Source organism: Procambarus clarkii, chromosome 35 (assembly GCF_040958095.1).
Source record: "Procambarus clarkii isolate CNS0578487 chromosome 35, FALCON_Pclarkii_2.0, whole genome shotgun sequence".
In the NCBI taxonomy this organism is placed as follows: domain Eukaryota; kingdom Metazoa; phylum Arthropoda; class Malacostraca; order Decapoda; family Cambaridae; genus Procambarus; species Procambarus clarkii.
This window is the reverse complement of record NC_091184.1, coordinates 31,067,811-31,081,012: the sequence shown is the minus strand read 5'-3', so window position 1 is coordinate 31,081,012 and position 13,202 is coordinate 31,067,811. Positions and strand designations below refer to the sequence as shown.

The following is a 13,202-nucleotide window of genomic DNA, read 5'->3' as shown; positions in this document are numbered from 1 at the left end:
ATAATTTTCTGACATTTCAGGTTGGGATGCTACTCCGAGTTCAGGTTTGAAGACTGATCCATTTTTCTCTGGTTTTGGAAGGTATAAATTATTAGGATGAACCTTTGACCCCTCTTTTGGGTGATGGTCACCAGGCCGGATAGGACCTATCCTCAGGTTAGGGGGATTTCTTTACCTTCTATCCCAGTTTGAATTCAATGCTTACTTGGTGCCCTCCTATGGTACATTTCATCATGTCAGGATGGGGCAGATGTGCCCTTTCTGTGCAAGTACCCTCTTTCCATCATGCCTGCAGGAAAGGTTAGGCGAGACATCTTATTGCTCCTGTTCTTGAGATTTTATCCAAGGTACTGTAGCAACAGAATGAAAGCATTCAGGAAAACAAATTATTGAAAGGAAAAATTAATGAACTAACTTACCTCTTTAGGATTCATGTCGGTGATTTCAGTAACTAATGTCCATAGGAGATTCTCATCAATGTTTGGCAGATGTGGGTCTACTAACTGGGGTGGCGAATGTATTGTGATCCTGCAAAACACAATCAGATTTGTCTAGTTCCCTCCAATATAAATTATTCATCCAATTTATTTTATGCAGAAAGCTCTTACAAGGAATAAATTGTCTATACCCATACAAAATAATGTACAAATTTTACTTTAATGTTTATAGCCCATATATTGTTTCAAAATAATGAAGCTTCAAAATTATGGAGCTTCTGCAGAATATTCTATAATCTATGACAGTATAGGTATCATAAGTTGAGCCTGGCCTCAGGAGTGGAAGAACTCCCTAAACACACTCCAGGTATAGCTGGCCCTTAATCTGGCTGATAAATATGTTCCCAAAAAACCTCAAGAAGATTAAATTTGCACAGATCAAAGAAGCTTATGTGGGAAAAATCCAGCTCTGAATACATTTGCACTACATCAAATTACCCATTATACAAAATACTGTATAGCTAAAGTAAGTATTTCTTCATTATCAACTCCATTCCTATAAAATATGGCATGAAATTTGTGTGAAACCCACCTAACTTCGTATTTCCTCAGTTTGAAGGACTCTTGGTGAACGACTCAAATTCATCTGTGCTACAACACTACTGTACCTTAAAGTTCACTGAACATATTAAGCTGCTTTAGTGAAGTAACCATGTGTCCTCTCACTCACATTCTTTCCCAAAAGACTTGAAGCATTTCCTGAACTACAAGAACACAAATGATGAACTATCCATTACGAATGTGGAATCACAATGTATTTTATTATATTATATAGTATATATATGTTTATGCAGTATAATTTTTTGTTTGTTTACACAGGTATGTACAGGAACAGACAACTGCTGACAAGTTATAAAAACTTGTGCAGAACTTGTTAGTAGGGTGAGGGTTTTTTCCAATCCATAACTCATAGTAAGCCTTACCCACTAGTTTTCCCTGGAATACGACCCACCAATTATTTAACAACCAGGTACCTAATTACTGCTGGATGAACAGAGGCATACAGTTGAGGATTGGCACCTAGTCAATCCTCCCTGGCCAGGGTACAAACCGAAGCCAAATAGCTCGCAGGGCAAGCGTGTTACCACTGTGCCGCCAGGGACTGTATCATACCTATGAGCAGCATGGAAGACTGGGCAAGCTGGCATCTCATACATGGAGGCCAGTATAGCAGCACATCGGTGCAAGTAGCGAAGGGCATCAAGGCACAGATCACCACTCACAAGTTCATCCCATCCAACCACTGTTTCATCACAGCTTTCCTCCTCACCTTGTAAAGCACAAATTACTGAATAAACACAAATGTCTGCTATTAAAATAAAAGTTATATAAAATATGACCTTATGCTGCAGGTAACCTTCCATGGTCATGCTTAAAGTGTATATAGTGGCATTACATGCTGTCAGCTGAGTCAGCTACAGGGGTGCTAGGATCTCCGAAGCTTTATATTTATAAAATGCAATGTACTATTGACAGTTCATGACAATAACACAGATATAAGGTAAGAGTTCTGCTCTGGAGCAGTTAGCTCATGCCCTTAAATCCTATGGGGCCAGACTTTTGATACATTGTACAATTACAGTATCTTCAAGCACTGATTCATATAAATGGTTATGAAAGCTTAAAAACAGACTTCAATAGAAGGACATCTTGGAGAGGGGATTAAAACTTTAACAAAAAAACCTAAGAGCTGACAACAGAAGTGCTTTCCAAACATGTATACAAGGCAATTTATATCTGCAGTGAGGCCGTTACAAAATTATACTAATCCTGCTTCACACCCACCCAACTGGGCTGCAGCTTCACAGTCGTGTGCATGCATTGCCAATCAAATGCAAGTAAATATATGATGTAAATATAAGATTTTTTAATATATGTAAAATATAAAATTTCACAAACTGTCAAGTGCTGTAAATTAAAGAAACTACCTGCAACAAGTAATTTATATTCACTGTACTTAAGAAATGAGAATAAAATCGATACAAAAGCTGGTAAAGATAAAAATATGACCATTACACAACGGCTAGACAAGTTATGAGAATGTGAGCAGTCTGGATTGAGGGCTGGAAACGAACATACCTGATCCTTTGACGTGCTTGAGCAAGCACAGTATACAGTCCAAAGCTGCATTAGCAAACACCAAAACATTATCCGTAGCTAGGAAGGCCTCAAACACATCTCTCACAACATGCAAATGGCCAACACTTTCTCTGGTGGTTGCAGTGCTTCCAACTGGGGAAAAAACAACGAAAACATCAGTAATTACCTTAACGTAGATTAGATAGTTTATTAAGTGTTATTATTTATTTATTTGTAAGTGTTTACCCCAAAAATATTGATTTTGTGAGGATTTTCGGTGGCCTGGAAAAGCACCTCCCATTTATAGCATTGCACATATGGAAAATCTTTATCTGCATTCCAAACAATTGCTTTATAAACACAGTCTCAAAAGTAACTCGTTCATAATTGGGGAACTTTCTGTACTCGAAATTGCATATAGTACATCTGACATCATATCAGGCATGTGTATGGTCAAAATAAGAAATATCTTTTGTAAATTGTTAGGTGGAAGTTGAAGGTATAGTTGGTTACCAAAAATGTAATAGATCTTTCTTGAGGTTATCTTGACGTGATTTCGGGGCTTTAGTGTCCTCGCGACCCGGTCCTCGACCAGTCCTCCACCCCCAGGAAGCAGCCCGTGACAGCTGACTAACACCCAGGTACCTGTTTTACTGCTAGGTAACAGGGGCATAGGGTGAAAGAAACTCTGCCCATTGTTTCTCGCCGGCGCCCGGGATCGAACCCGGGACAACAGGATCACAAGTACAGTGTGCTGTCCGCTCGGCCGACCGGCTCCCTAGATGCAAACATCCTTTGCATCATTTTTGCCACAAGTATTTTGTCTAAGCTTATTCTGACTTTTTATTAAAACAAGGACAAATAATGAAGAAATAGCAGCGTTTCTTTATGTCAAAATAAGAAATAACGTCTGTAACCTTCCATTAGTGAATAAAAGCTGGTTAATAATTTCCATTACCTTTCCAGTCTATTGTAAGCTACACCACATTCAACTTCTTAATTTTTATGAGGGGGGGTATGACTTTTAATCTAATCAAACAAAAGCAGCATTTGCTTAGATTGAAACAGTAAATAATTATTGGAAACACTGCATGTGTTACAGTATCTTAATATGTAGATATGAAAATACTGTCATTTCAGAGGATGCCTTAAAATTTCTATGGTAAGACTCAAGTTCTCTACTTGAGAGTAACTTACTACCTGTATTAGTGGGTCCTGATGATACTGGAAGGATTGATGGAGGACGCACACACCTCAATGCACCAAACAGAGGACGCCATCCTGATCGTATTTCAGGAGTGCAGCTTTCCACAAATTCACATATGCTACTTACAATCTGAAATGCAGATAAATTATAATAAATGCTCCATCTACAGCTACTAGAGACCTATATAAGCACAGATGGAAACGTCAGACATGTTGCTTGGTGGCAACAATTACCTGATCCTGAATATCCAAGTCACAAAGCTCCAGACACAGCAGGTTTTCAAAAGGCTTGAAGAGGGCTTCATTGAAGTGGAAGTGTGGCAATTCTGTCTGGTTGCTCAGCAATGCATTGACAATATCATGGATCGAGCTCACTGCTTTCTTGCTCACTGATCCATCTTTGTGACATGCAGCCTGAAATGAGTTTTACATACATAAATCTAATATATTTCCTTACAATCAGAAATGAAATGAGCAATATACTGCACTGTAGTTTTGTAATATATAAAGGATACAAATTTGTATTTCATTATTATGAATAACAATTACAGTCAATATCTCCAAACAATTTTGCTCACAGGATGGAGACATCATTGCCTACCCTTCAAGTCGTGGTAATGATGTCTACACCTATGCTTGCTTAGTGTTGTGGTACAACAAGTTCTTACGTAGCCATATATTTATTCATGTTTGTACATAATTTGTTCACTCATTCAGAGTAACTTTAACGTTTCTATTTTATTGTAATTTCATATGAGTATAAAAGCCAAGCTGTAAATTGAGTACTGAAGTAATTAATTTGTTGTTTTATAAATTAAATTAGCTATATTTTTCACACATTTACTTTAATGCTTGCCCATAATTTCACGCTATAAAGGTCAAATGCATTTTCTTTTTATATTTAACGTTTAATTGTGAAGCTTACCACCTGCTGGGTATTGCTGCTGTACCTTCTCACGTAACACTAGGTATAACTGCTCTTCATATATAGCCAAAGAACTTTTTAATTACTAAGAATGCCTCATCTGCTACTAGTATTAACACAGGCATAAGATAGATAACACTATGAATATAACGAACTTCCAAGCCAAGGCTAAGCAGAGTAAAGAATAAATTTACAAGTTACAGTAAATTAAAGGAATTATATAATTGCTACACATCTTACCTCCATAAAGTGAGGGCCAGCAACAGCCCATGCCCTCATTATGTGTAGGAGAGGTCGACCAGAGTTGACAGCACGCAGCATCACCTCGGCTAAACGGTGTAGCAACAGAATGTCGCCACCCTTGCCTCGTGCAACGTCTGTTCCTGAAGATGTGTTTGTCTGTGGATAGAAACTTGGCAACTCGAATATTGACTGATTTCATCCATTTCACAGTAAGGACAAAATTTATGGAAGGTCTGAAGTTAATTTCATAACTAGTAAGTTTAAAAAGACTCATAGTTACCGTACCTAAAATTACTCACAGTACAAGCAAACATGTTTGTACTATACTGTATGATACATTAACTTAAGAGAAACATAGTATAGTACACCTAGTACTATGAAGCTACAGCAGTGGGAAGCAGTGGGATGTTGCTGTGGATATTTTGCTGGAGTACGATGGTGTTTATTTCTGTCTTATTTACACAAACCAAAAATAATTACACATAGTATGTGATATAAATATATTTACAGATCTTTATTTAAAAAAAAAAAAAACAACAATCTGAAACCTATACAGCATAATTTATGATGGAAAGACACACACACATACATGTTAAGCAAAATATGGTCACCGAGGAGTTTCCAAGACAAGTGTCTCAATAAAATTGGTCCTTCTCTTCACTCGTAGTAAGGAAAACAAAGCACTTGAAATAAATGCCAAACAAAACAGGCCATCCGACACAAAAAAACTTTTTAATTTTGATTGCAGTTTCAGAAAAAACAACCCAGAAATAAAGACTTTAAAAACTTGAAGTAGTGTCAAACTAGCAATGACTCAAATGACTCAGACTTTAGTCAAATCCAAATCTGATAATCTGAAATAAAGAAACAGGAAAAGTACTGTAGTGCACAAAACCTCCCAAGACAGTACGTACCTTCCTCGGCCACTTGATAAGTCCTTTGTGTGGAGTGTGTGGAGACATGCGTGAGAACAGTTGTGCTTGAGAAGCTGCACATAGCTCTGCTAGGAAGCTCACTAAAGATGCCATGTTCAATTTTGTAGAAGCATCATCAAACAACCTAAGACGACATTTTTTTATGTTAAAATGTTAATGGCTCTACAATTCAGTAAGGATGCACATTTGAAATGCTGTATTCCATCTTTATACAAGTTTAAACAATAACATTTGTTAATAACATCAATATACCCTGGTCACTTTATGATCACGTGCTTGAATATCGAAGGGATATACAGCAATTCTAATCAAGTGCTACTCCTTTCTCAATTGCATACATGCTGGTTAACTCTGCATGTCCCTCTTGGCAGATATAACATAATACTAAACTGACTGGCAAAGTTAGATGTTAAAATAGCTGCACTGTATCATTTTATCTATTTCAGTTTAGTCCTGCTACAGGCAACTATACACCTTACCAACTTAAAAAGTAAAACCTCCTTGAGGTGCACTTAAATATTTAAGCCTTAAGAATTTTTTCCTTCCAAAAAAATTCCAGACAATTAATACGAACCCAACATACTGTAATCTATTTTTTCAATTTCGTGCATGCATCACATGAATCAAGAATACAGTAGTACTTTACACATTTGGTATAAAGGCTAGGAAGGGCAACCTAAGGAATATTTTTTTTACTTGCAATAAGGACAAATCATACCAAATCTGAAAAATTCCCCAAGAATTAGATTACACTAACAACTGACAGAGTTATTTTATTAAAAATGCTGGATAATCCATCACAAGAGTTAGGAGCTGGTGCACTAGACAACTGATAACTAAGAAAAGGCTCAAGACCTAGAGCTCAATCCCTGCAAACACTTAGGTTAAAGGAAGCTCATGTAATTACCTAAGACAAGTGAGCTAACAAGGGTTTATCTCACCTATCCACCAGCTGCGTAAGGGCACATATGGCTTTCCCTGTATCTTGAGGCGAGAGGAACCCACTGCTGTTGGTGTCACTCTGACTCTCTCGAATGAGCTCCTCGACACTAGTGCTTGGGGCCAAAGGTGCCACTGGTACCACAAAGCGATATGGATCATCACTGCAACCATTGGAAATCATTATAAGAGATATATACAAAATTAAAAAGCCAAGCCAAGCCTAACAGTAGCAAATAAATAACAATATAATACAGTAGAAGAAAGAGCTTGGAGGCGAGCCTTTATGTGCCCAAAATGATGCGTGTTATTACTGGCTTTATATAATACACAAATTCTGTACCTACTGGTACTAATTTACCACTAACAAGTTTTCCATATATATTTTAAATAAAACCATCATATGCAGGACTGGATTGCAGTAACAAAAATCAACAAAAAGTTTTGTATATTAATACACATTTTTCCATGTAATTTAGGTATCATTTCACTAATAAAAATAATTCTGAGAACAAAATTATAAAAATGTAGTGAAGTTCACATGTAATGGAAGTTCTTTGGCTATGGCTGGAGTCTGGAATGAATCAGTCCAATCAAGCAGAATTCCACTGTATTGTGTCATGTTAACAAATACAATACCCACACTGAGCACATGTGTAATCTGTTCTGGATCCATATAAATAATCTGGATCCATTAAATAAGCCTCACAAATATGGTTCATACTTGAAAAGGTCATCAGGTGATTCCGATTTCGACTTCTCACTGTTTAGAGGAGGAGGAGCAAGTCTAGTGGGAAAGGACTGATAGCCACTATTATGACTGAAGAAGGTGCGTTCCAGCTCAGCCAGGTATATACAGCATCTGAAAAAAAAGAAAAAATTACAGACCCCAAAAGATCTGTATTCATTACAGACAAATTATTCCTATTTCACCCCTTTCTAGTTTTATGTACTGTATATAAAAGTCACTTCTTAAAACATATAGAGAATAATAATTAGTAAGTTTTCAGAGTTCAATTTCCTAGTCATTTCTAAGCATTTCCTAGAAACTTTCCATGAATACACTTGATCAGATATTAGTTATTTTACTTATCTTTATCTTCTGAATGTAAAGAGAACTAACCTACAGTGTATCCACAATTTAATCATTTATATGCTGCACAAAGCATATATACTGTACATGCATTCTGTATATGCATGAAAATGGCCAAATGTTTACATAAAACATCTTGATTGTGATCAGCCTTACTTGAATATGTGTGTCCAGCACTCTGGGGCATGAGAGCCAAGCTCTAGCCCTGAAGACATGATGACATGAACGGAGAGCAAATGGGCCGTGTGAAGCCGCTGCACCTTCTTCGATATCGCTGGCGATCTCAGATGATGGCGCTTTGGTGTGCTAACTGCATTGCAATCATTATTGGGAAGACAGGCAGATGCAAGCAAGGAAAATACCACACCACAGCGGTTCTGCAGCCCTAAAATAATGATCATCATTTGATGTGTTTAGTACTGACATTTGAAACATGGATGGAATATTTATCATTTATTAGCAATTGATACACTAATATTCTTCCCAAAAGCTTCTACATTGTCAAGGTAACTAAAAAATTTTATTTTGTCATGTAGAATGGTCAAAATACGCCACAAACAACAACCAAAAAATAAAAATTTTGTCATGTATGATATAAAGATATACTCACCTAGAACATTAGCCAGCCTAGCTGATGACTGTAGAGCATTTAGACATCGAGCAAGTAGTTCTTGGGATTTCCGAGACTCCTCTCTAGCCCCTTCTGTACCCAACAGGAGACGCAGAGGACCAGCAAGCCCCCCACTTCCTCCAGCTCCATTCAGTACCGCTCCCAGAACCCCCAACAAACTCTCCCAGCCACACGTGACTATTCGACGACACAGCTTCATTCCTAAAAAAAAAAAGGTACTTAATTTTGATATAATACCAATTTAGTATCATGTTAACAATAATGATGCGAGACATTTAATAGAACTAACTTGAATTCTCTGAGATATAACAATGGATTTTCTCTTTGTTGAGATTGATATTTGTGTTTTTATTAATCTTTACAGTACTGTACTTTATTAAAGTTACAGCACGGTGCTTGGTGAACTAAATGGGACCAACCATGATTTGTTGAAGTGAGGAATTAGTTGCAACCAAAGATGCCTTCTCGCTGCATTTGTGGGATGCAATTCATTGTACAGAATTTTTTAAAATTAGAAAAAATACATTTTTCAGCTGATTCTTCTAATGTTGCACCTATCTAAGCTTTTTATACAAAAATCTACAAAAAACCTATACAAAATTTGATTGGAACCAATTTACCATTGATACCCTAATACTTCCCATGCCCTATGCTAATTTCACTGAGCAAATTATTTAATTCAAATCGTCCTATGATGGACAACTACTGCGAGCCTAGTTGTGATTGCGGAGGTTGAGCTCTGGCTCTTTCAGCCCGCCTCTCAACTGTCAATCAATTAATTTTCCCCCCCCCCCTCCTCTCCCACACACACACACAGGAAGCAGCCCATAACAGCTGTCTAACTCCCAGGTCCTTATTTATTGCTTGGTGAGCAGGGGGGGCATTAGGGTGAAAGAAACTCTGCCCAATTGTTTCTGCCATCGCCGGGGATTGGCCCAATTGTTTCCGCCATTGCCTGGATCAATCCCCAGTCCCTAGGATTATGAATCCCGAGCGTTGTCCACTCAGCTACCAAGCCCCTACCAGTGTGCATTGCAACAAAAGATTTGCCAAAACAAGACATGTTGAATCAAAGCTCCACTGTACTGATAAATCAAATTCTTAAAATTCTTACTCTGATCAATGTGAAGTATGTAACTTACACTGTAAAACTTCCCAGTCATCATGCTGTAATTATTCAGACTGTGATTGACACTAACAAATACAATTTAAATAAAATTTAACTACAGTATCATATTACTTGTACTGTATAAACAAAATAATAACCAACTTTTGTTTTACACAATGCATAGTGTATTTTATATGTTCATAGTAATTAAAATTAGATGAAATATTTATAGTGGATCAATTTGGACTAAAACCATTAACAAATCACAAGACACCTTTGCAATTATAGACCATACAGTACTAAGAACATTTTCTGACATCATTCCATCATTAAACCTATGATGACACACTAAATCACTCCCAAACATATTTATCACAACTTGGCTGAGTTTTGTATGTACATATTGTATTATAAATAGAGAAAGGTGTGTTTGCACCTGCTAGCAGCTCTGGGGAACTTGTTACATTGGATGCAGCTTTCTCCAATCGACGATGATCAGACAACATCTGACTCTTCTGTTCTGTACTACCCAGCCCATCCAAGTCTGTGGAAATACAACGGGAATGATCAGGATGTCGAATAACAACAGGGTAATTATTAACACACTGTTTTGCAAGTCTCTTTCTAAATGTAGTGCCAAGCAATCTTGCCAAACTCTTCTGAACAATACAAGGGAGATATTAATCAAGTGACCTGTTACAGTATCAATAATTATTATAAGTTAATATATGAAATATAAGAAAAGTACAGGAGTATAATACTGTAAATCTAAGAAAATTCATAAAACTGAATACTGTATATAAATACAAAAATTTATAAACATGTACTGAACTATATGTATATGCAGAGAATTCAAAGCGAAGTCAAGTAGCTGCAAAAATAAAACAATTAGAGTACACTTCCATTTTACTGCATACAGGAATGCACTTGTTCCTTCTTCCCAAGGATTCCCAACAATTGCATCCCAAGTAATGCATTTGTTTCAAGGTATTTAGAATAGAGGATAAAAATAGCATGGAAATGTTGAATGAATGGATGAGTTATGAAGGTAGTATACAGAACTGAATTTGAAAATAGGAGAAGGTACGATGGTGATTTGATATGCAGTGTGTGCGAGCATAGTTAATAAAGCCGAGAGGAAGCCAGACATTAAGATGGCGAACTATTGACATTTTGCAAATAATCAATATTTATATTGATTATTTTAATCAATAGAAATTTTTTATCTTAAGAATGTGTGGCAAGCCATAATATCACAGTAGACATTAACCCAATAGCCCATTTAGAAAAAAATATAGTAAATCAAGCCACGAAGACAGTATCATGCCACATCCCACCACCATTAAAAACAGCAGACCTTGGGATATATTACCAAAGTCATGCTTAAGGGACCATCGCATGCCATGTTCCAGATCTGATGGAAAACAAATCAAATTAAATAAAACTAGTTACAGCTAAAAAATTGAGCACATAAAAGCAAAGGTACAAAATGAAAATTGCGTATGTTTGAAATGTAAAAAAATAACCCAACTGTGATGAGCTTTTCTCTATTCAAAACCCATTAACTAATACTAGTGTTTCATCCAGTAGACTTTGTATGAGCATTATTCTGATGGAAAGCCACAAAATTTACTCTTGTAGTACCTTTCCTGTCTACTAATATTTGAAAGGATGTCTGGTTGCCAACCAGGAAACTAGAAACCATCCCTAAAATCAGTCAACAGGGAAATGCAAAGGTAGCCAAGGACTACTGTAAACAAATATAATAATGTCACATTTACTCCTCTTGAGAAAAAGCATGGACAAATTCTGCACTCGGTCACCAGCAATATATTCAATGAGTGCCCAAATAACAAGTGTATGTTTATGTTAAAATAAACTGCAGCACCTAGGCCTCAGCTCAGAAATGAGGTATACTAAGGTAGATGCACAACTCGAGAAGAGTCGGATCAGCTGTAGTGTCAACCTCAAAGGAAATATCTCTGCTGGTTACAGGTACTTGCACAATAACTGTAATGCTAGGGAAAGTAACCCAGTAACCAAGAACAAGCAGATCAAAACATTCAGACAGGCCAAATGACTTGACACCATGACATTAAGTGAACACTAAAGCATAGAATCACTTGTACAGACACAGTTTCAGAAAAACCAGTCAAAACTTAACTTAATCCTCACTAACAGAAATGCAAGCCAGGCACAAAATGAGGACAGCCACCTCCTCCATCCATGAAAAAATAGCTGGTGCTGCCACCTGGTGTTGATTGAGGAAGTTTCAGACCGATGGTCGACTATCCTGGAGGTCCTACACATCTTTCACATGCGTGCTGAGTGGTTTGAGATACTATTTGGTATTATATTGATGGTTACTCTGTGGTAGACCAGAGTATGCTCTTCACTCTGCCTGTCACCTTATACTATCAGATAAGACTATATGCAAAGTTAACTTGCCTCAGAGAGTCTCAAAGTAACTCAAGTCTTGCAAGCTAGCAGTGGTCAAGGTGGGCATAGTGCTACGTGCTCAGGGAAGACACTGATTAGTGGGGAAGGGGAGGGGGTAGGGACAGGGGTAGGGAGTGGATGGCGGAGGGGGAGGGGGGTTGTACAGAAAAATTGTATGAAAAAAGTGTGCACTAGCAATAAATGTTCTACCCACTTTGAGAGCTAAAAGACATTAACTCCCTCTCATGTTGTAGAGGTAATGAGTCAGTGAGTTACTGCCTTCATGGGGGCAGGTAATATGAGAGATGTCAGCAACATGCTGACATCTCTACATTACATTTATAATCATCTAGCACCAAACTGTATGCAAACACTTGTACTCAAAATTACACAGTGATTTTATGTGATCTATCAGCAAATACAACTTGCAATGGGTGCATCATATGATGCATCCAATGTAATTTATGGATTATATACTGCATCAACCCCCCCCCCACACAAAACAAAACAAAAAGATGGCATATCAGCTAAAATGCAAATTCCAAATACATATGAACAAACTAAGGATCAACTGTATACTTGAAATTAACAATTGAAGCAACTGAAAGGAACCCTATAACACATCAGTTGATGGGCTCCAATGAGAGTATTAAAGTACTGCATAAGCATACACAGAAGTGCTAAAAGAAAATGACAGTAGAGTTTGAAGTACAATTATTAATAAATAAATACAGAAAAAAATCAGGAAGCATTTCAACAGACTGTATAGTTTTCATTACAGCTGAAAAAAATAAATTATATACATTTTTGTGAATAATGAATAGAAGACATGTCAATCATCACTTACAACAGGTTTGACAGAGGACCGAGTTCTGTAGTAAACGATAGTAATGTTGAATATGGATAGGTTAGGCAGGAACTCGTAAAGCCATAAGCAGAAAAAGTTTAATAAAAGCATAAAAGCATAGCTGGACAAGTGCATGTATGCAAGATATGAAATAAACTAAGGCAAGGTGAAGAAGATACAATATAACAATATGCATGAAAGCGAGATTCTTAAATTCAGAAATATGCAGAGGCCATGGTCCCTGGGTAACTGAGCTTGTG

The 13,202-nt window shown here is 37.1% G+C and overlaps 1 protein-coding gene across 5 annotated transcripts in view; it reads right to left on the bottom strand.

Moving 5' to 3' along the window:
* The window catches only part of LOC123768483 (brefeldin A-inhibited guanine nucleotide-exchange protein 3), a 40,931-nt gene that overhangs the window by 11,603 nt on the left and 16,126 nt on the right, over positions 1-13,202 (bottom strand). For 2 of the 5 annotated variants that reach the window (XM_045759070.2, XM_045759072.2), the window contains exons 18-30: positions 11,029-11,070; positions 10,093-10,200; positions 8,528-8,749; positions 8,074-8,302; positions 7,549-7,686; positions 6,827-6,988; positions 5,865-6,009; positions 4,948-5,106; positions 4,017-4,196; positions 3,774-3,912; positions 2,577-2,729; positions 1,611-1,767; positions 420-528 (exon numbers count right to left, since the gene is read on the bottom strand). In XM_045759070.2, the coding sequence (XP_045615026.1) occupies positions 420-528; positions 1,611-1,767; positions 2,577-2,729; positions 3,774-3,912; positions 4,017-4,196; positions 4,948-5,106; positions 5,865-6,009; positions 6,827-6,988; positions 7,549-7,686; positions 8,074-8,302; positions 8,528-8,749; positions 10,093-10,200; positions 11,029-11,070 (1,943 nt within the window). The remainder of the gene's footprint in view (positions 1-419; positions 529-1,610; positions 1,768-2,576; positions 2,730-3,773; positions 3,913-4,016; positions 4,197-4,947; positions 5,107-5,864; positions 6,010-6,826; positions 6,989-7,548; positions 7,687-8,073; positions 8,303-8,527; positions 8,750-10,092; positions 10,201-11,028; positions 11,071-13,202) is intronic. The other 3 variants (XM_045759073.2, XM_045759074.2, XM_069336258.1) reach the window with 3 other exon arrangements.